Source organism: Haemorhous mexicanus, chromosome 5 (genome assembly GCF_027477595.1).
Source record: "Haemorhous mexicanus isolate bHaeMex1 chromosome 5, bHaeMex1.pri, whole genome shotgun sequence".
NCBI lineage: Eukaryota > Metazoa > Chordata > Aves > Passeriformes > Fringillidae > Haemorhous > Haemorhous mexicanus.
The window spans coordinates 23,071,636-23,095,211 of record NC_082345.1 but is presented as its reverse complement, the minus strand read 5'-3'; the positions used below and the strand labels follow the sequence as shown (position 1 = coordinate 23,095,211).

The window sequence follows — 23,576 nt, the reverse complement described above, 5'->3', positions numbered from 1 at the left end:
TCCTTCTAGGAAGGATATAGCATACATGATTGCTGTAAACCTGCTAATGTCCATTTTCTAAGTATTTAGCAATATGTAAGTGACGCCTACCTAACACACATTGCTTCCAACTTTACATGGGGGAAAAACTTATCAAAAATAATATCTAAAAGGCTGGGATGAACCTCCCCTAGCTGCTATTAAATACCTACAATGTGGCTCACTTGACCTGAAAGAGTAAGAACAGGCCTCTTGGCAGCGAGCACAATGGCTTCTTGGCTGGCAAACCATGTTTAGGTGTTTAATAATTGGAACAAACCAGAAACGCCTAATTTTTCTCCCTTTGCTCAGTTTTGTTTTGAAAAAACTCTGTGGTAGTTAGAAAAGAAGAAGAAGAAACTTCTCTATACTCATTTAGTTAGAAACCATGCAGGAGTTATTTTAAGAATCAGATGAGAGCTGCATACGCTTCTATCAGAGAGAACTTGAGCCCCATGTTCCCAGGACAAAGACAATTCTATTTGGACTCTGAAAATTACAGCTTCATTTTCTCGTTTTTTTTTTTTAACCTGGAATGATAATTAGTCTTATCTATGTGAATCTCACTTTCAAGGAGCATGTGCATTCACATATACTTCACAAATCACTAGGAAGACAAACTGCAATACTGTTCTGGATACCTTTAGAATAAGCCAGGGGGTCAGGGGTTTTTTGTTGCTTTTTTCTGTGGTTTGGTTGTATGGAGTTTTGTTGTTGTTACACTGGCTTGTTTGTTTGTTGCCTAAACTCATCTCACAGAGTAGAGGGAAAGGTTATGGAAAGAAACTGGTGAGATAAAATATTCATAACTATTCCTGTATTTCAGGAAACTTGATTTTTTTCCTATTGGCTTTTTAGTTCCCTCTATTTTCTTATTCTCTTTTCTTCCTACCAGACTGATCACAATATATAACTTCTAGTCTGGGCTTGGAACAAAATCCTATTCAAGAAGATAACATGCACTGACCCAGTCTCCAATTCACATCCAAGATCCCTAAACTTGTCCTTAATACTGTTTAATCTCTGTTGGTTCCCCGAATCCCCTCTATTATCTCTCACCACACTCCAGCATTTCAATCTCCATAAAACTCTTTCAGGTACTTAACAAAAATAACAGTGTATACTCAAACTGTTAAATCTATTTAGGAAGAGAGCAGGAGGGTGGCCAGGGGACACACACACTCCCCCTTACCTCAACAAAAACCAGAACAAATTAAAAACACTCCAACCACAGCTTGTGTTGCAAGACTCACAGAAAGCACACTGTTCAAAAATAACAGACCAAATCAAACTCTAGTGACCTTACAATATCTAGAGTCATAGTAATGCTAAAGAATACTGCTTTTGACTTCCAGAACACACACTCAGGTCACAGTTTCTCAGAAGAAGCATGCCATTTATTAAGCATATTTGATTCTTTCAGCTGAACCAAATGTTTTAACAAAATATGATGAAAATAATTAATCACTTATTTTGTTTTCATCCACTGTATTCATGCTACACTACATCTAAAGGCATTTTTTAATTAAAGTGTTAATAGAAGTTGTCTAACATAAAAGTCTTTACACAGATTTATAGAATCACAAAATAGTTTGGGTTGGAAGGGACTTTTGAAGGTCATCTAGTCCAATCTCCCCTGCAAAGAGCCTTATTCAATTAAATATGAACCTTCTTAAATAATCACTTTTAAAAACATGCCAAGAAACATAATAATTGAATCAACTACTTGTCATAAACAAAGTTTTTACTTCCTCTTTTTCTCATTAGTACCCCTAAAACTTAGAGAAGCAGCACAGCATCTTTAACTGAACGCAAAATTACTTAACCTTTCTCTCTGAAAAGATCCACCAAAATGCTCACAAACACATTCCTTTCACAGGAATGGTAAATTAGTCTATTAATTGAAAATTAATATGAAACCTCCATCTCATAAAAAGTATTTCTTTTCAGTAAATGAGCTCTAGAGGCAAAGTTTCTTCATAGCAGCTATGAAGTAAGAGCTACTAGGCTTAAACTCTACTATACTTTATACCACTCTGGCAATGAGAAGATATTTAAATCTCCCCCTACAATAACAGGTCACATTTCTGAGTCTTCAATCTAAGCTAACTTTTTTCCCTCAACCTAATAGTCAGTGGGAAAGCACTTTCTTTTGCACTTTGAATGAATTATATGAGCTAAAAACTTTATTAAGAGACACAAAAAGGATGCCCAGATAATTTTTGTCAGATTAGAACATCAACCCAGTGTTCTGCATCTAATCTCAAACATACCCTTGGCAAACCAGAAGGAAATGTTCGCTAATAATTTCACACAAGCAAATGATGTGAGGTACATGCACAACTGACATGATAGAGCGAGGCAGAAAAGACTTGCATATTTTAACACAGGGAAGATGCTGATGCAAAGCATCCCTGTCTGCAAGCAACATTCTTAGAGAGTATTACACACATTTTGCCAGAGAGATCTAATTATGATATTCAGAACTTTCATGAAAGCTGCTGAAGACTTCATTCTTTAAAAGACATGCACATAAAATCTTAGCAGTTGACTCCAAGAAACTCCACAAACCTTCCTTGCTGTCGATCATACAAGGTATGCTTGGGGTCTAAAATATAAATTGCCAGAAACTGGCAATAATTGCATAATACAGCTCATAATTTTAGCTACCATGCAACTGAAAGAAACTGATACCATTGAAGTAGCTATTAAAAAACTTCAATAAGTAATTGTTAACACAGTTAACCATTAACAAAATGACCTGAGGCAAGCACTACACACAATGTTCCTAGCTCTGCATTATTAACATGATTAAAGACTATAAAACGAAGAAGTCAGGAGCAGCCTGTTAGAAAGGTAATAGTTTTATTTAGGGAGGAGACCTGCAAGAAGGATACCTACAGACACACTATTTAAGGCTACCCTTAAGTCTTGTTTGGGGTTATTTTTAGGCGTAATAAACACCCAGAAACCACAATCGCATATAACCATCCTTACCAGTACAAAATGAGGGCAGTTGCTGGGAACTGAGGGGACTTAAAATGCAGTGACTTCTCTTGCAGGTGCTATTCATATCTGAAAATGCTAGTGGGCTAAACCATTAAAAATAAGTTTTCTGAACTAATCCAGATTCTGAATTTGACCATTAGCAGGAGTGTTAAGACTGCACCGACACACAAAATATAGGAATTTCGCTAGCCTCTCATTCTGAGAGGAGGTTTAGGAATTTGAGTGAAAAGGAAAAGTGCTAAAACTTGTTCTGTTCTTAAGTGTAATACTTTTTACCCACAACTGATCAACTGCAAGCAACCCAAACTTGTTTTTAACCTCTTTTTAAATACCTTTTATCTATCCACTAGTCCTCACACTGAGCCATTGATTTCCATCAATAGAAAAGCTCTGTCAAACAAGAGACTCATGTTGTTATGGGTATTTGATTGCCACCCAGGCTTTGTCTATCAAAATTATCTTAGGCAGCCTAATATCTGCTGCCTTTACTATCCTGTTCAATTGTTTTTTCCAACAATGCTATTGGATACTCCTCCTTCAACTTTCAGAGTTTAGTAGAGCTGGATTCAATTAAAAAAAGTACTACACACTGTTTAATACCAACCACATTTTATTAGAGAGAGTATAATTTACAGCATTAGACCCTAATATATCAATCACATAAATCATGAGAACGTATTAATCACACAAATCAAAAGAAATTAATTTCTCTTCAGAGAGAGAGAGCAAGAGCACTTTTCTTTCACATGTACTTTGCTATATGTCTGATTAGGTTAGAAGGAGATTTCAGAATAAGGCAAGTATACACCTCATACTAATTTCAACAGGAATCACAATGCGACTACCAAATCAAAAAGCAAAACTGAGTATTAGGCACTGAGATGTATCTCAAACCTGATTTCCCATTACACAAATATATAGTATTTTACCAGTATATTTTCCTGTCTTATTGTCACCAACCAACATGTCTCAGTGCAAGCAGTATATTCTTACGAAACTCTAAGAAGATTAAGCTCAGACAGGATTTAAGTGTTATGTACACTCCACAGCATCCTTTGGCAGCCAGCCACAGCAGTATTTTCCTGTTACCAAATCAAGGTCACAGAGGCATCCTTTATTGTACCACATTGTTTCAATGAATCCCACATCCAACTTCCACATCCTAAAGTGGTATACAACAATACATTTCATAAAGGTATTATCCTTTGAGCTTATACATAAGAGCAGGAAAAAGTTCATGTAATTAAACTTTAGATACTTAAGTGAAGTAGCTGGGGGAGTTAACTAATCTCCTGCAGGGCTGCTCTACAGTCAGCAAAGAAAAAACAGCTCCTTTAGTGAGCGATTCAAGACTACAGCATAAAGATGCTGTAGTCTTAACTTAGTATAGCTGATCATAACTTAGTATAGCTGATCCACTTGAAAAACAAAACCAAACATTGACCATGATGTGTGTCACTTGGCTTTTTTTCCCCTAGTATTTACTACTGTTATAATCTTTAAGCCAAAGCAGAGCTGTGACGGATGACAAATGCAAGGTACATCCAAGCCCATGTACAGCTGTAAAAGAGGTTCTCAGGAATTAAAAAAAAAGCAATTCTTTGAAAATAGATGAAAGAAAGGGCTTTGAACAATAATCAAGAGAAAATCATGTTTAAAATTTAATCTCTCCAAGCTGAGTCCTTTTGGGTGCATCTTCTTTGACACTAAGGAAAAAAGGCTATTTCAGATATGGAGTGAGAACAGAACATAAACCACAGCAAGCAGTACTGCTCAATCAGGAACAACAAATTAATTTGAATCAAACCTATCTTACATTGGGCAAAAAGCTGGCATTTCCTTACATACCATCCCTCATTAATTTCTTTCCAACTGAACTAACTTTTCAAGGTTAGCATTCCCCAAATGAAGGAAACACACTATATTTTTTCTCCTCTTCAAAAGACATTCATAATCCCCCAAAGATGAAGGAAGCAGGGCAATAGGCAGGATTACAGCCCTGGACTTTTGGAGATCTACTCCTGGCTGCTTCAAGGACCTACTCGGAAGAATCCCATGGGTTAAGTCTCAAGAAGGTAGAGGGGTCCAAGGGCGCTGGTTAATACTCATGCATCATTTCTCCTAAGCTACAGACCAGTGCATCCCTATTGGTAAGAAATCAATTAAAAGCATCAGAAGACCTGTATGGATAATAAGGAGCTTCTGACAAAACTGAAACACAAGAAGAACGTTTATGGGATATGGAAAACAGGACAGGCCACTCGGGAGAAATAAAGGCATGTTGTCAAGATTATGCAGGGATATGACAAAGAATGCTAAGGTCCATTTGGAATGGAATCTAGCAAGGGATGTCAAGTAGGACAAGAAGAGCTTCTTCCTTCCTACCTTTTGCTACAAGTAGCAAAAGGAAGACTAGGAAAACATGGGCTCACTGCTAAATCAAGCAGGTACCCTGGTGACGAAGTATGCACAAAAGGCACAGTTACTGAATGCTTTCTTTGCTCAGTCTTTATTGTTAAAGCCAGACTCTAGGAATCCCTGAGCATGAAGTGAAAGTCCAGGAAAAGGAAGATTTTCCTTTAGTCAAGGAGGATCAGATTAGATATCCTTCAGTCAAGCTTGCTATCCAGAAATCCACAGATCCCAATGAGATGCACCCATGAGTGTTGAGGGAGCTGGCAGATATTATTGTTAAACCATCATCCCCTCTCCATCATCTTTGAAAGGTCATCTTCTCCTGGAGAACAGGAGAAGTGCATGAAAGTACCAATACAGGTTAAACGTTGTCCTACTGGAAAGTAGCTCTGCAGAGAAGGACCTGTGATTCCTGGTGAACAACAGGTTAAACCAGCAGCCAGCAGTGTGCCTTTCTGAGATGCATTAGGAAGAGCATTGCTAGCAGGTCAGGGGCGATGATCTGCACTGGTGAGGCCTTATTCAGAGTCATGTGTCCAGGGTTGTGAGTGAGTATGCTGGGCTGCACAGTTCAAGAAAGACAAGGAGCTCTTGGAATAAGTCCAGGAGAGGGCTACAAAGTGGATAAGGGGACTAGAACATCTCTCTAATGAGCAAAGGCTGAGAGAGCCCAGCCTGTGTCATCTGGAGAAGAGATGACTGAGAGGGAATCTTATCAATGCATACAAATATCTTAAGGATGGTGTCAAGAGGATGGGCCAGACTCTTTTCAGCCATGCCCAGTGATAGAATAAGGGACGATGGGCACAAACTAGAACACAGGAAGCTCCACCTGAATATGAAGAAAAACATCTTTACTGTGGGAGTGACAGATCACTAGAACAGGCCCCAGAGTGGTTGCAGTCCCTTTCCCTGGAGATATTCAAAACCTACTTGGACACATCCTGTGCAACCTCCTCTGGGTGAATCTGCCTTGCTGGGGGGGGGGGGGGGGGGGGTGCGGAATTGGACTTGATAATCTCCAGAGATCCTTCCTACCCCCACCATTTTGTGATTCCATGAAATAGCACTTTGAAGTTGGTTCCTATTTTGTGAGCCATACATCACAGCAAATGGTGTATTTAGCTTCTATGAAGTCTGGATCTTAAATTCACATTCAAAGGGCACCCATTAGTCACCTAAATTATTCCCATATAACTTGAAATGAACATCTCAAATTACTTCATGTTACAAAGGTCAGTCTGCTGGTAATAGAAGACTAACAGGCTCACAGCTTCTTAAATCTCTCTTAGTGTCTTCTGTTCTTTAATGCACATATTCTGTGTTTATTTTTTTCTAATCCCCTAATTCCACTCTGATAAATCAAAGTATTTATTATTTGACTTTAATTGTTTATGTCTGTTCTCTCCAGAGAGAAACTAGTTGGATCCATAAAGGAAAACCAAGAGCAAACTGTACTGGAGACAACTGGGGGAATATTACCTAGAAGCAAATTACAAAATTAGAGTTATTTGAGAGCACAGACATGGTCATACATAAATTTAAACCAACTTATTCTCATGTTAAATTAGCAGCTCTTAAGGCTTGATGTAATTAAACCAGAGCTGGCCTGCTTTATAAAATATTTCAGCCACGTTATTTTCAGCAATCTAAGCTGTCCATGACAGCTAAGACTCATTTAAAAAGAACAAGCAGAATAAGAGAACTCCAACAAGACAGGCTTGCAACCTGATTCTAAAGGACAGATTTTATACTGCCCTTAATTTACTTTATTAAAGCCTTCTTCCTCTCCTTAAATTAAAGTGACCTCTTTAGGGTTACAATTAGTGCTAGTAAAATTTTGCAGTTTATGTTTCCTAGAAATAAAACACTGGCTTAAATAAATATATTTCTCAACTACACTGGATAAATTTCAAGTCCTTAATGTAGAATTCCATAATCTCTGGCTTCCATATCTCAAAAATCTATTAAACTAGTAGAAGATAATTAAGAATAGAGATGAAATCCTTTAGTAAGCATAGAAATCGGTAGAAAGTTTGGAAAATGAAATGAAAAAAAAAATATCCTGAAGCTATTCCTGGAAATCTTAATTAAAACCGATTGGTGCTCACCTTATGGTGGTCAGACATTCAGCATTATCTTAACTTCCCATTGCTACTATTATGAACCAAAATGCCAAAATTTTCTGAATCAGTCTTTCAAAGCTGAAATTAGTCATTTATAGCTGAATACAAAGTTAACTTGATTAAGGTATATTCAGGGTTTTGAGTAATAATGATGTAGGAAAAAACCATTTACACACCCCCCCCAAACAAATAACTGAAGCACAGATTTGTTTATCAAGTTGCATAAATTCTGAAAACCTCCACTTTATCTTCAACTATCTCAGCATGTAGGCAGACTAGTGGAGGTAACTCTTCAACTCATGCTGGAGAGGCTGATGCAGGAGATGCAAAGAGTTCAGCCACATAAGCCCTAGAAAACAGAACTGAAATACAGCTCAAGACACAATAGATGAAGCAATCCAAATGACCTCTCTTCATCTGCCACAACTTCAGCAGTTCTCTGCAATACTGAAGGTCAGGACCAACAAAAGGTACATCACTTGAAGTAACTAAACTGATCTTAAGAAGTTACATAGGACAGTTAAGTAGAAGATTCTGGAAACTAAGGAATAATACTCAGTCATCTCTGCCCAAGTCATAGTAGTTTAGATAAAGATTTTACGAAGAATGAAACTTTTACTGTAACAACTGTACTTTTACATTTTTCCCATCTACCCATTCCTTTTAGGAGACAGGACTGGATTTCCAAAATTCACTACCTAAACACCAGTGACAGCTTTTTTTTTTACTTTGTTGAAAGAATAAAGGTAGACAATTGAAGAACATCCTTTTATATGGAATCACTGTACTTTTTTCCAGTTTGCTTGTGTGAGGATTAGAATTAATAGCAAAAGAGAAGACTCAGACAACAATATTGCTAGTTAAAAAAAAAAAAAAGGAAAAGAAATAAAAAGAGGCGGACACCAAGCCCACCTTCCTGAATGTGGATAAACTTTGTTGGAGAAAAGTGGTTAGTATAAGAGCAGTTGAATATCAAGAGAAACTTTGAGCATTCCAGAAGAGTGATACTCATAGAATTATAGAATATCCAGAGTTGGAAGGGGCCCAGAAGGACCAACAAGCCCAACACCTGGCCCTGCACAGGACAACCCCAAGAATCACACCATGTGCCTGACAGTGTTGTCCAAATACTTCTTGAACTCTGTCAAGCTTGGTGCTGTGACCAGGAGCCTGTTCCAGTGCTCAAGCAAGATTTTATTTTTTCCAAGAAAAAGGTGGTTCTCTAGTTTGTTTGCTTTGTTTTAACTCTAAAGTTATTTCTACAGACAATATTTATAAGGGACTATTTGTAGGCTCTGAACTCTGGAAACATAATCACCAATGATAGGCATTATTGTTACGCAGAACCTTCAGAATAAAAAAAACTGTTCCCCATTAGAGGTCACGCCGAACAGAAAAAACCCTTATTTACTTTAATCCTCCTATATTCAACATCAGGGGACAAGACCACGGAGGCGGGGGGGCGGAGGGAAAGGAGGAGGGCAAGAGTCGTTCAGAAAGCCTGCAGTTTCCACTGTTACATATCTCCTAACCTGATCATTTCCTTATAGCACTTTCAAGAAGAACACTTCAATACGAATCAACAAAAATAGTTTCGTAAAGTAGGTCGTTGCTGCAGCAACCAGGCGGCTGTTTGGACTACTCCCTGCCACAATGACCTACTTTTCCAGTTATATGTAACCGTTGTAGCAAGATCAGAATACGCCTTTTCCTACGGAGCCGCTCCGAGAGGATTCCTGTACCGCAGCTGAACTTTATTCCTAACAGGGACAGAGAAAGGCTTCATTTGAGCAGGTACAAGCAGCGGGTCGGTTCTGCTCTTCCTCTGTGTCATACTCCGAAATGTCGGTGGCTAAAGGTTACATGAAACCCAATATGTCCTCGGAGCTCAGAAAGCGCCAAGGCAGCGCTCAGAGCCGGAGGAGCTGATAAAGAATGGAAAGGGAAGGTGTGAAAAGGAACAGGCGCTCGTGAACAGCTTGTCCCCTGCCAGACTCAACAGCTGGCACTAAACTTCGGCACAAACTGGCTGTTCCTGTACCACCATACAAGCCCAAGCTAATGGACACCATCTTTTATTACAGGTCTAAATAACATTAAATCTGCACAAAAGAAAAACCCTGGTGAATGGCAGGTAAAGCTCACACGTTTTTAAACCCTACTTAACCCTGCATGCACTGGAGAGGGGAGACACAAAGGTACCACAAAGGAAGAAATGCTGACAACTAAATAATTCCTTGTTTACTGTTGCTGTTAAAACCAGCATTTTTCTTTATGACAAAGGAAAAAATATCACCTCTTAAACTAAGGAAGGAAATAATTATCTCTGTAGAAGTAAGACTACAAGACTTCAAACACCAATCACACTGACTTATACTTAGGTATTTTTTGATGAATGTATTCAATCAAGTTCAAAAGTTTCCATTCAAGATAAAATTAAAGAGACAAGCACAAGAGACAAACATTTCCAAGCAAAAGAAAACTCATTCCAAGAAAAAGCAAGCTAGGCATTACCATGCAGTACACCATAATCAGAACTCCAGTCAACAGAAAGCTTCTGACAGATAATACAGCTCATATTATGAAAGCAGAAAAACAAAGAACACACAAAAAGGCTCTCCAAACCTTATTTGATGTTAGGTATTCCTAAAATTTCTAAGTTTAGCAGGAAAATACTGCAACTGGTGACAATATAGTACTGCAAGTGGAAATTTTTTTTAAATTTCCCACACCATTTCATTTGGGAATAAGCCACTTACAATGACATAACTGCTCCTGAAAATCCCATACTCATCAAACAGGACAGTTTAAAAAAAAAAAAAAAAAAAAAAAAAAAAAAAAAAAGCCTAAAAATTATTTTTACTTTACCACTGCACTTAACAAGCCATAGAGCAACAACTGCAAAGGCAGGGTTCTGGAATAAAGACACACTAATAGAAGGAAAAAAAGTGCAGGATTATGAAAAGAAATAGAGCGACTGCTGCTGAAAGAGCAGCACATGATTACTAGTAACACTTTTCTGTTTTAAAGTGTGACCTCCAATGCCAAAAAATTCAAGTTTCATTGTGCTGTCTCCCATGGAAGCAGTAAAGAATTGGAGTAAGAATTTATTCAAATGCTGCAAATGCAGCATTGAAGAATTTTGCTTTAACAAACACAATGTTTCAATGCTGGGACTGAAAAAGAGAGGTTGGTGGAATGATATTCAAAAGAATGCAAAAAGCCAAATTCTAAATTGTAAAAATAGAAACATCCACATTATCCCCCACAAACTCATGACTTTCTTCATGGTTTAGAAGAAGAACACACTACAACTGAAAAAAAGTACTCCTTAACAGTAAATTTATTGGCAACTAGCTTACAGAAAGGAAATTTCAACCAGTAAAAGAACCCTACTCACTGAAAAGCACCATGACTATATGATGAAAATTAATTTTACACAGGCCTCTTCATGTTACAAAAGCCTTGAAATAAGAAAGGAAATTCAAAGCAATTAAAGCAGAACTGTCAATATCACAGCAACTTACAACTTCTTCCTTTGTCATAAACAGAAGAAATTACATACTAGGAAATGTTTCCAGGGCATACAAATGAAAGAATATGCTAGAGCAAAAAATAAAAAAATGAAGTCTCTCATAGAATCCTTTAAGGAAACATTCACACGATTTGGGAAATACCGTGCAAGAGCAGTAAACAGCAAACAGTTACACTCTCTAAAAAGAAACATGGATAAGGCATAGTAAACTAGACCGAGCCTGTCATCTACTGAAAAGCAATGAAGGAAAGTCACAGGAATTATCCCTAGGCAACACAAATAAAACAAATAATTCAGATGCCATCCTTGGCTTGATCACCCCTATTAAGACTTGCATGGTTTCAACTTTTTGAGTTCATTAATAGCAAGACTTACAAAGAACAAACTTGAAATGCAACCTCCTCCCCCAAAGACCCTTCTGAAACCTGGACGGCAAAAATTACTGCGTAGAATATTTTCTTTTAAATGCATGTCTCAGTTTTGCTGATGTAGTCATGCTTCTCCCATGAGACGGGAAAAAAGTGAAAAAATGTTAGGTAATCTCTGCTAAAAGCCACAATGTTTTTTTCAGCTTTAAGACTTCTAGAAAAAAAAATGAGCTTGTTTAGTCTCTAGAACACAAAGTATGATGGAGAAAGAATGTAAAAAAAATCACTTGATGTCACAGGATTTACAGACAGAAAATTTCAATGCAGAGGAAACTCTAGAGAGAACACAGCAAGACAACATTTAGCCCATTCTTCAGTGAATCCAATATATTAGAAATCAAAGCCATTTTCAATGCCAGTTGCTCTATAAAATGCAGTATCCCAATTCTCTGGATGTTTCCCCAGTATTTCAGAACTGCACAGATTGTGAAACTGAGATGTTTGCTATGATGTTCTGTATCTTAAGTGCACAGCAAAACTGCAATCATTCAAACCATGATCATGTTTTATGAACTACCCAAGGCATGAAGTAATGAGCAGCCTACATGAACAAGTTGCCTATTTATTTATTTCTCTGATGCAAATTAGCCTCTTATTTCTGTTTTTTCAATCATTTTTTCTCTCTCTCTCTCTCTCAATTGCAGCACAGTTTACCCCTCACCGACAAGGTCAGTAGAACACTGGCATTGAGAAACCAAAAAAAAAAAAAAAAGTCTGCAAGCACTGAACTCCACAAGTTCCTTACTATAAAAAATAAAGCATTTCCTAGGTCATGGATTTCATAGGTTGGATAGATAACAGACAGAAAAATCCAAGTTTTCCTTACAGGAATTGTTCCTAAGTAAGCTATACTGTAGATGTTTAATCTCCATCACTGAAGAATTAGTAACATATATTAATACTTCACAACTTCTCCTTTTCTCCATTTGAGCTTAAAGATAATTTTTTCAATGGTTCCGGTTTTAATTCTGAAGGGATACAGGTTTGTGTTCTGAAAGAGTACAAACCTTCAGTGCAAGAATTTTACAGTCGGTACTTTTCATGTCTGTGAAACAGCCACAAACATACAGATGTAAAAGAACAAATGCATGAGAATGAACAGGAAGGGAAATGCTATTCCATAGATTAAGTAATATTGAGATAAAGTAAACTTCTAAAACAGGTCCAGAAAATTTCTCTAGTTTAGTTGTGGGAGGAAGCAATGCATAACACAAAAGCTCAGGTGTACATCACATGCCTGTTAATACAGAAATTAAATATGCAGGACACATCCTAATCAATGTTCAGTGGAAGAAATCCCCTCCATCTCTGACAAAACTGAACAGGTTTTATCTTACTGCAAAAAAGTTGCTGTACTAGCACTTTTCAAAGACATTTTAAGCAACAGTTTGACACCTGAATTTACTAGTTTACTTCCAAAACCCTGAGTATTGTGCAATTCATATTTCCTACCCAGGTTTGCCAATGTTGAATTTTAGACTTTTCAAATACTAATGCAATTTAAAAATAAATAGTTTAAAAAAAAAATCAAAGAACAGAATTTACTAAAAAAAAAAGTGCATACTTTAGGAAGTTCTGTTCACTGCAGCTCACCTACTGTCTAAACTAATGCTAACAAAGCTCATGTGTTGGTTTTTATTATCTCCACTGGTAATTGGAATGCACTCCGATTTTTAACTGTTCCAAAAGTATAGACAGACATGCGGACTTTTGCCACAGCCATCTCCACTTAAACACTTGAAACAGAACACTGAAATATTGACCTGTCCTTTCCAGTCTACCCTTCACCTCCACTGAAGCTTTGCTCCCTTATAAAAAATCATTTACATTCACAAAACTCCAAAGCAGTGAAAGCAAATGCTTTATGTTGACCTGAAAAACAAATGAAGGCTTCAGGGTTAGAAGAACTCTGCAATTATAACTCACCTCTTGACCTAAATTGCAAAGAATGTGAAAGCCAAAAGTACACAGAAGCACAGAAACTAACCTTGCTCCATGTTAAATTAAGAGTTCTGAGAAATCTAAGTGAAATGTATTGCACCAAAATACTATTAAGTTCTTACCCTGGTAACCAAATCCAGTCCTTTCCGAGGGGTAGCCAAAGGTAGGGCTATTAAACCTGCTAAAATGTGATAAGCAAATTACTAAGCCCATGGAACACAAAGCCACATACTCTTAGACTACTTACACAACCCACTCATGCTCAAGCTGACTTTTGCCTTTTTAGGTCACTATGGGAAGGTCACAAAATCCCAAAAGCAAAGGGTTTCAGTATGCAAGTTCATAACATCACAGACTTTAGAGTGACTACTACACTGAAAAAATGGCCAACTTGGCTGGCAGCTTGACCTTCCTCCTATCACAGGTTATATAACTAACCTGAAAACCTGCCAGGCACTGAGACACAGAATGGAAAAGAACCAGTTTTGAAAATAAGGGCTTCCATGCTGTAGATAAATTGCTAGAAACTGAAAAGTTCAGGCAGTGCACAATGATAAACAGGTTTTTCTGCAATATTTGCATAATATATTTAAAGAGTAACTTCCATTTGTTGGGATAAAGACATTTTCCCAAACTGGAGGGAAATATATTTTATTGTATTAAAATGTCCAAAAGAGAATGATAATATAAAATAACTTGCTTTGAATAGCAAATGCAGAATTCATTGACACTACCACATACTGATCAGTTAAGGAAAAAAAAATTCTGAATTCTTGACTGCCTAAAAAAAGCTGCTTTCACATTCATCACAGATGGTGTTTGTTGGGGGTTATCACCCTCCCTGTTTGTGACCAGAGCAGGAAACACTATGAGGTGTGGACAGATTACCTTGCCCTAATCAAATAAAGAATGTGATCTACTAATACATTTGTAAAATAAAACAAAAATAGACTACTGGTCCCAAGAGAAGGTAGACTAAAAAACTCCTAAAGGTAGAAGGTAGACTAAAAAACAGACTTGTTTCAAAATCACATTTCTCCCTTTAATACTTGAAGTCCACATACTATTACATATCAAGAACACTTGACCCAGATCTTCTCTGGACATCATCAAACCTGGAGATTAGTGATATAAAACCAGGTGTCTAAAACCTCAAAATTTCTTAACCTGGGGAACTAAGCTTCGTTCAAGATCAGCACTGGAGTCCAGATTGTATAGATGCACACTGTGAAAAATGCGTATTTTATGATTGGCTTTTCGCAAATATTAAAATGAATATTATATGTGTTGTGTTAGAAAGTAATGCTGTATAATTCTCTTCAGTAGTGTGTTAAATATAGTTTTAGGTTATAAAAATTGTTAAAATAGAAACTAGTACTTTTTTTAAAGAAAGGACTTGCAGCGAGATAGCAGCCACAGGACACCTAAATCTTTCAGAGAAAAAGAATTTATTGCTCCATTATCAGAAGAAACGAACTTCTTCCCGCCTCGAAGGCGCTGTTAAGATTAGGAGGAAGAAGTTGACGATGACCAAGCAGAATCCTGTGTTTGAATGGAATTTATGCATCATGCATGAAGTGTATGAATATGCAACAAGCTGTTGTTTTTAAGAGTTAATCCTTTGTTAACAGGGGTCCTTTTTCGGGCTTGTGCTGCCCAGAAAAAGGTACCCAGACGTCCGTAACTCTTTGTTTTTATTGTCTCATATTGTCTTAATTCAAATTGTCTAAATTATTATTACTCTAATTGTACTATTATTTTTATAACTATTTTATTACTATTAAATCTTTAAAATTTTAAAAAACAAGTGATTAGTGTTTTTCACATACACTATAATTTTTCTGGCCTATAGTAACTGCTAATTTAGAAAAAACAACTTACAGAGCACAACTGAATTTGCAGCACCGCATGCTCCCTCCACACCAACCAGTGCAGTCTTCTTGTCCAATAATAAGGACCAAAATAAGGAAACAGGCACAGTGTCATTTCTCAGCTAGCAGGCTTATTTCTCACATTCTGACAGTCTGATAAAAAAGAAATTGCATCTTTTCCCAACACAGGAAAAAGGCCAATACTTATATTCAGCAATATCATTTCAAAGAGCGTCAAAAAATGACAAGCCACAGAAGAAACCAATAATCCCCTTCCAAAAAACACCTGGTGGTTACTGCAGGCATGAGCAATGCAGGCCAAGAGCGACACAACCATTGTAATCTGACTCAAATCTATACTGCCACTGAAAGAAATGGTACCTGCCCTTCCCACTCTTTGCCTCTTCACTACTAATATGATGACCTTTTTGCTGGCACAATCTACCATAGAGCTAATCCCACCAAAACTGGTACTTAATCTCTTTTGGACAGATTGATGAGCTAAACTGGCTCCCCACATGGTTGTGTGCTATCATAAAAGGGTGGAACCAACCCTTTCATCAACAGTGCAGGATTAAACCCATGAGGACATACGTCAGTGTGCCTCAATGACGTACTTTGTAAATCACAGGGCTAGATCTTATAACACAAATTATAGAGAGAGTTACTGAATTGCAGGCACTTTTGGGGTAAAAAATGGTTTTTGCAGAAGAGAATAGGTGAGCAGCCTAGAGGTGTGGCACTGGGGGGTTTCTCCAGTCTAACTGCAGATACAACGAAGTTCCCATCTGAAAATTCAACTTCTGGAAAGAAGCTACAGACTTTTCACAGATTAATCACCCTCAATTTAGTGTGCCGGGTGAACAGAAGTGCTCCAAGTAGCACACGCCACTCTAGAGTTGAAGCCACTCATTAGAGGGTGTGCTGGGTTGCACTGGGTTTGCATGGCCACAAGACAAGGTACCAGGGGGCTACAAGGGTGGCTTCCTGTGAGAAGCTGCTGGAAGCTTTCTGTCTGTCTTTCCAGGCCAATGCCAGACAGCTCCAACACAGACCTGCCGCTCGCTGGCCAAGGTAGTGCCTCTGGGATAACATTTCTGACAGGAATAAAACATTACTGCTCAGGAGCCATTGAAGCCAGAGAGGCATGAGAATATGAGAGAGAAACAACTCTGCAAACTCCTAAGTCAGGAAGAAGGAGGGCACCAGTGCAGAGATTCCCCTGCAGCCTGTGGTGAAGACCACTGAGAGGAAGGCTGTCCACCCACAGCTCATGAAGGACCGTGTTGGAGAAAATATGAGTGCAAAGAATCCTTCCCCCGAGGAAAAAACATCAGAGACAACATTTGATGAACTGACCAAAACCCTCTGTTCCTCATCCCTCTGTGTTCTTTGGAGATAGGAGGTTGAGAAAAAGGAGTGAAGTTGAGCCCAGAAAGAAGTGAGAAGTGGGAAGAAGGTGCTTTAAGAATTTAGTTTATTTTCAGTTACCCTATTCTGATTTGGTTGGTAATAAATGAATTTATTTTCCTCACGATGGTAATGTCTGAGTTACCTCTCCTTGTCCTTATCTCGACTCACTAGCTTGTTGTATTTTCTACTCCCTGTCTAATCGAGGGGAATGACAGAGTGCCTTCGGTGGGCTTCATGTTAAATATTTCATAAATAGATTCACAAATAGATTTCAAGTAGATTTTCATTCTAAGTGCTACACAATAAAAACAAACTTAAGGGGATGTTTTCATCAAGGAAGTCATAAATATTTCTGTGCATTCCTTTTTATATATTAAGCATGTCACCAAAATTTTATGAAGTATAATACACAAATTTTGTCTGCCTGAATTACACATATGAAATTCAAATCACTTATAGACTAATTCTACTGACAAACTTTTTCTACCAATCCCCCATCCAATAAACACATCTCTATTGGACAAATAATAACTATGTAAGCTAAAATTGTAAGTATATTTTCAAAACCAGATGCACAGAATAGCAAAATTTAATGGATACTACAGAAAGATGTCTGAGCATTATTTTTTAAACAAGCTCCCATTTCCATGAATTGCAGTGATTGTCCTGGAAATTAAACTTTTTTTTCCTCAGGTGTTTTTATTTGCTTGAAATTTGAGTGTGGAAAAAAAAAAAACAACCTCTCTTCTCTCTCCAAAGTCAATACCAGTATCTGCCATAATCGCAGCAGCTAACTTTGAAGGATGTTGAACACATCAATATTCTCACAAAATCTAAGAGATATACAAAGCAAATTCAATTACTCTCATTTTAAAAGTAAAACCTGTTCTCTTCAGGAATGGTTGAAAAAAAAGAAGTGTTTTAACTAGCATATAAAGACAGACATACATACCCAAAAGACAAACCAGAAGAGCTAAATTATTACCTAAAGTAAATCCTTATGCAGCAAGTGACAATGTTTGCATTTCTTTTCAGGTATTGTGATCAACTGTCACTCTGTACTAAAACCAGGGCAAAATGAAGCTCTCCCCTAGGTGATGTTGTTAACCATGAGATCCCATTCTCCTTAATATGGAAAAGTCTGTGAGCACATACGAACACATTTTTTCAGAAGTAGGTAATGGTTACTTGTTGGAGTAGGCAAGTTACATTCTTTGCCTACTTTGTTGACGCAATTAGATGCAAGCTAATTCTGGTGCCTAACATTTAAGGGCAACTGAAAAAATTTTAAGAGAGCCTTAGTGTGATTTTAACATTTGGCATCTCCCTCCACCACTTCTACATCACCTTTTACTGCTCCAAGTAACTTCTCTCTCTCAAGTGTTGATCTGTGAACAACACTGTGAACTCATCCCATAGAAAAAGCATGTTTCAATGAAAGCACATCTTGATTTATTTGACAGCTTGAAAAAAGGAACAATAAGAAGAAACAGAACAGACCCAGAAAAAAAAGAAGTGAGCTGAGGGAGGTCCTGGCATTTGTTACATAGCATTCACGAATTTAGAACAGGTAGGCTGAATGCCAGGAGAAAGGAGGTCAGTAAGACCATGTGACTGCTTAGTAATTAGACTTGCTCAATAGTGCAATTACACAAAAATATTAGTACCTCATTGTTACATGACTGTTTAAACAGAAAAGTTAATTAGAAAGCACCTATGTGTTAGAGGTTGCTATTTACCAGATTTAACACACATTTGTTAATATAAACCGTAACTTATGACCCTGCAGAATGACAATATTCAAACAAGAAACTAAACCTCCAGGTTTCTTGTATTTTTTCACTATTTTTCTTCATGTAGATTGTGTTAGTCATCGTTTGACAGAGAAGAGTTTTGCCCAGGGCACTAGGACAACCGATACTTGGTGTCAATCAAATTAAGAAAGGACCACTGTAAATTCACATCAGAAGGTTAAATTTGACTCACCTTCCTAATGCTGAAGGGCTTCTGCTCCTAGTCTCAAATAAAATGTTTCTGACTACAACACCCTACTCAACAGGCATGTAAGAAACAATTTTGATCATAGTCATCAAGTGAAAAAGAACATAAAATGTTTCTTCATTAATTATAAGTGCCAAATGAGACTGTCAAACCAAAAAACTGCATCATACATCTTGTGTATACTTACTGGGAATGTATGTGTCTGCACTGGTTAAAAGCATCTCATTAAAACCACTGGAACCTAAAGTGGATTCATATCAAACCAGTAACTGTCCATTTAAATAAAAAAAATTATTGAGAAGAACATTAATAAACATAGAGCTTTAGTAGCCAGTTATTTTATAAAGCTATTGTACTTTTAAACTTGAAAAAAACCTGATGATTTCACAAAACCAGGCTACGCAGCAGCACGATTTCATACTCAAATCCATGTGCAGCATGAGCCTTTAGGGTATTTGAGTACCAGGAGATTGCTTGAAGTGCTTTGGACAGGGGAGTTGTAATCTACCCCAAACTTAATCCCTCTAACCAGCAACTAAAACCAGGCATTTTTCTTCAAATGCAAAATGCAGTGGAAGGACTAGCTGCCTTCTAAAACACTGAAAACACTGTTTAAGTACACCAACCAGCAATACATCACACACATATGTACTCAAGGATTCTATTAGCTAATGATCATATTACACCGTCATTGAAGAACCAGGGCAATAGCACTGAAGACATGAACTTCCTTCTGCTAGAATCAAAGTTCACATTTGTCTATCATTCACTAGCTCAGAGAATACAACCAAAAACTGTTCAGCATTTCAATTGCAAGGCACATTAAAGACCTACGAAGTATTCTTAAAACATATGATTTCCTTAACACTTAGACTTGTGCCAGTTGTCCACATTCTTTTAAAACTTAAGTAGTTTTCATGTTTCACCCACAAAATTAAGATCTCTGAGCTTCTTCAGTAAGTCAAAATATTATTTAAAAAAAATTATCCCTTCAAAATAAAAGCAATTTAAAAGTCTCTTATAAAATAAATGTACATAATGAATCTCAGATAAGGAAAGTATCTAACAGCTATTCATAAGTTATTTTTGTCAGTGAAAATGAAATAATCATCAAGTTTGCAAAAAGCATCTTTAGTATTTCTACCTCTTGAATACAAGAAGATTGTAAGGAAAACCTCTCAAAATCAAAAAAAAAAAAAAAAAAAACCAAAAAAAAAAAACAAAAAAAAAAAACCAGAAACCAAAAACCTCCAAAGGTAAGTTACCTGGCTGGTAAAGCTAGAACATACATTATTAAATCTGAAAGGAACAATCATTCAACTAAACACAATTAAAATCTGAAGTTTCTAAACTCTGTCATTCTTTTATGATGCAGTGTTAAGATAAGTTTCATTGCACTTGTTCCATAACTAGGCAACTTCTCAGCATTGTAGTCTGGGCAGGCTAAGTTCACTAGCATTTCAAGTTCCCGACATTGGAGGGACAGATGATACACAAACTTTACTGCATTATCAACCATTTTACAAGGGTAACAATTTTCAGATTCCTAGTGATGCTTTTAACTAATCTCAGATGACAAGCATGCAGAGAAGTCCTATTAACCTCTGCCTTATGGCACACATTTAGCATGAAGTCACAGATCCACAGAAAAGTTCATTTTTATATCGGGTAGGAGAAGTACAACTGGCTTGATGGTGCAGGAACAAATCTGCACTTTCCAGAAAGGGACATTGCACACCTAGCCAGCCAGAGTTCAAGAAGCATTCAGATAACGCTCTCAGGCACACAGTGGGTTTCTTGGGGTTGCTCTATGCAGGGCCAGGTATTGGACATCAGGATCCTGGTGGGTCACTTCCAACCCAGGATATTTTGTGATACCCTTCTGTACCGGAACTCTAGTCTGAAAAAGTACTTCTGAGCTAAGCGAGCAGCTTCAGAGTTTCTCCACGACGGAGGCTCCCTGGGGTTCCCGGCCTCCCAGAGCTCCTGAGATGGTGCAAGGCCTCCAGGCTGCTCCACACAGGTTTTCCGCCCGGCAGCAACCCCGCTCTGAGCTCTAGCGCTCGGGCACTGCACCGCCGCCCTCGGGAGTGAGAATAAGCGGGCTCCTCACCGGGAAGCCACAGCCCACCGGTCCGCATTCTGCCACGGGCGTCCCGGTCCCTCCCATGTGCGCCGCGGGAGCCGCAGCCCGGGCCGGCACTGGGCTGGATATGTAACACCGCCGGCCCGCGGGGAGGGCGAGCAGCCGAGGGAAGCCGGCACTGGCGGCGGCCCAATCGGGCGCGGAGGGGAGGGGATGGCGGGGAGGCAGCGTGACCGAATACATAACGTGGGGATTAGGGCCCCCGCAGAGCCCCGCACTCACCGCCACCTGTTGATGCCCACGTTGGAGGAGCCGGCGAACCAGGGGTCCAGGATGTAGACGCAGCGCACTGTGTCGGCGCCCTGGATGCATTCCCTCAGCGCCGGGTTATCGTGGAGCCGCAGCCCCTTGCGGAACCAGTGTACGGCGTTCACCCCCATGCCGGGTGCGGGCGCTCAGCGGGAACCGCCGCCGCCCGCGGGGCCGTTCATGGCCCGGCGCCGCCGGGCGAGCACGGACGGGCGGCGGGACGGCCCGCGGGGCCTCGCTGCGGACGGCTCTAGGACCCGGCGGACACGGCGGGAGCGACCGCCTGGTGGGGACGCATCACCCCGCGGAGCCCCCGCGCCGGGGAGAGCAGGGACGAAAGGTGTGAGCGCTGGGTCCGGCGGTGACTGCGGGGCGGTGACGATGCCCCACCCGCGGAAAGCGCCGTCCGTGCCGCTGTCGCCTCCTCACCGCTCGCCCTGTGACTGCGCGGGGCTACGCCGGGCACTCCGCCCCGCCCCCCGCTGCCCATTGGCCGGCGCCGCTCTCACGTCACTTCGGGCCCTCACGTTTCTGAGGTGTGTTCGCTACCGGCGGCGCGCGGGTAAAGGGAAACCTGGCTGGGCAACCGCGCGCCTGCGGCGGAGAGGGAGGTGTCCGGGGGACCCCCGACCCCGGCGGGCATCCTACCCGCCGGGGCACCGCGGGGCCGGCGGGCCGCGTCGGGGGGCGGGGCCCGGGGCTCGGCTCTTCGCACACACCCCCCCCCCCCGCCGCGGCTCGGCGGGACCCGGATGAGCACGGGGCCGCGAGGCGGCTCTTGGCGTCGCCTCTTCCGCCGGCAGGCGCAGGCGCGCGCCGCCGAGCCTGTTATATATCGCGGGCCGCGCGCGCCCGCGCCGCCCCCGGGGGCGTACTTCGCGATGCCACCGCGCACAGCCCCATTCGTGGGAAGCGGGCGGGGCGCTTATATAAGCGTGTGCGTAGGGAGCGCCTGCTGGGCTAGCGGAGCTCCGGAGGTCCCTTCCAACCCTGACGATTCTGTGACGCGGGCCGAGGGCTCGTTGCTGCCCGGTGCCGTCGGCACGTGTCGGTCAAATGGCACTCCCGAGCAAAAGAGAGCAGCTCGGCCGTGCGGCGCTGCCGCACCCAAACAGGCTTTCAAGCAGCAGAACGAGTTAAAATGGTCCCTCTTAGAGCACCGCTAGTAAAGTCATTACTAGGTGGCGAATTTCTCACTCCTGTTAATTACAGAGTTCAAACCACCGCCAACACGGCGGGTTTCCCTGGACCTGCTCCTTGGTTACAGTGCGCACGGCCAACATCCGGCAGAGGCATCGCACTGACGTGCCTCAGTGCAACCCTTTTGAGCCTTAGCAGGGCAGCTCTAGATGCAGATCTGAAAATAAACCTCCACCTGTGGATTGCAGCTCAAATCTACAGCTTCACAGACAAGCGCATAGCAACAGCAAGTGGTCTCGTTAGAAATAATGTCTCAAGTAAAATGCAGAGGACCAAAATCAGCAGTACACCTCTTTCTTTAACTTCAAGAATTCCAGACAGTACTTTAAGAACTGTCATTTTTCTTCCTCCTAAAATATTTTTTCTTCTAAGATCCACAGAAAGTATAAGTCAACAAGAAGACACACATGTATCATATGTTTCTCTTTGTGCTTTTCTTCCCTCACTTTGAATGACCTAATAAACACAGTAATAGAATCACAGAATCATTTAGGTTGGAAAAGACCTCTGAGGCCAACTTTTGACTGACCACCACCCTCTCAGCTAGGCCATGGCACTGAGTGCCACGTCCAGTTGTTTCTTGAACACCTCCAAGGACCTTGACTTCATCACCTCCCAGGGCAGCTCATTCCAATGTTTAACAACCCTGTTGGTGAAAAAATTCCTCCTGATGTCCAGCCTGAACCTCCCTTTGTGCAGCTTGAGGCTCTGTCCTCTCATCCTGTCACAGCTTGCCTGGCAGACGAGGCCTCACTTGCCATTGACGATCAAGGTATGCGAAGGGCCTAGCCATGATTAGAATCCCTTTCTGCTTGGTCTTACATAAAATTTATTTTTAAAAGGTGTAGTGTGTGGAGACTGAACAGTTTTTGAGCACTGACTTTAACAACAGCATAAATTATGATGAGTTTCTCAATTATCACTTAGTTGTATGTAGAAAATCATATTCCACAGCTCATCATTCTGATCCAAGAAGAACATATGGGATCCTTGCTGCAACTCAGAGCTGGAGTAGTGGGGTCATTGCAAAGTCAAACATTGCTTTCTCAATTAATACAAAGTATGTTCTTATTTGCCTGGTAGTTTTTTATTATTATATGCCAAATAGTCAGTAATTAACTTTGAAATAAATAAAAAACAAAAAGGAATTCAGTAGTTAATGACCACTGTCCATCAAATGCGTTTGAATTCTATAATTTTTGAACACAGTGAAGAAATAGATTC

General features: G+C 40.0%; 1 protein-coding gene across 2 annotated transcripts in view; it reads right to left on the bottom strand.

Moving 5' to 3' along the window:
• Positions 1 to 21,632, bottom strand: part of CRY1 (cryptochrome circadian regulator 1) — a 40,496-nt gene extending 18,864 nt beyond the window's left edge. The window contains exon 1 of one of the 2 annotated variants that reach the window (XM_059846264.1): positions 21,126 to 21,632. In XM_059846264.1, the coding sequence (XP_059702247.1) occupies positions 21,126 to 21,283 (158 nt within the window). In that variant the 5' untranslated portion in view covers positions 21,284 to 21,632. The remainder of the gene's footprint in view (positions 1 to 21,125) is intronic. The other variant, XM_059846265.1, reaches the window with a different exon arrangement.
• Between the last annotated feature and the right edge of the window lie 1,944 nt (positions 21,633 to 23,576).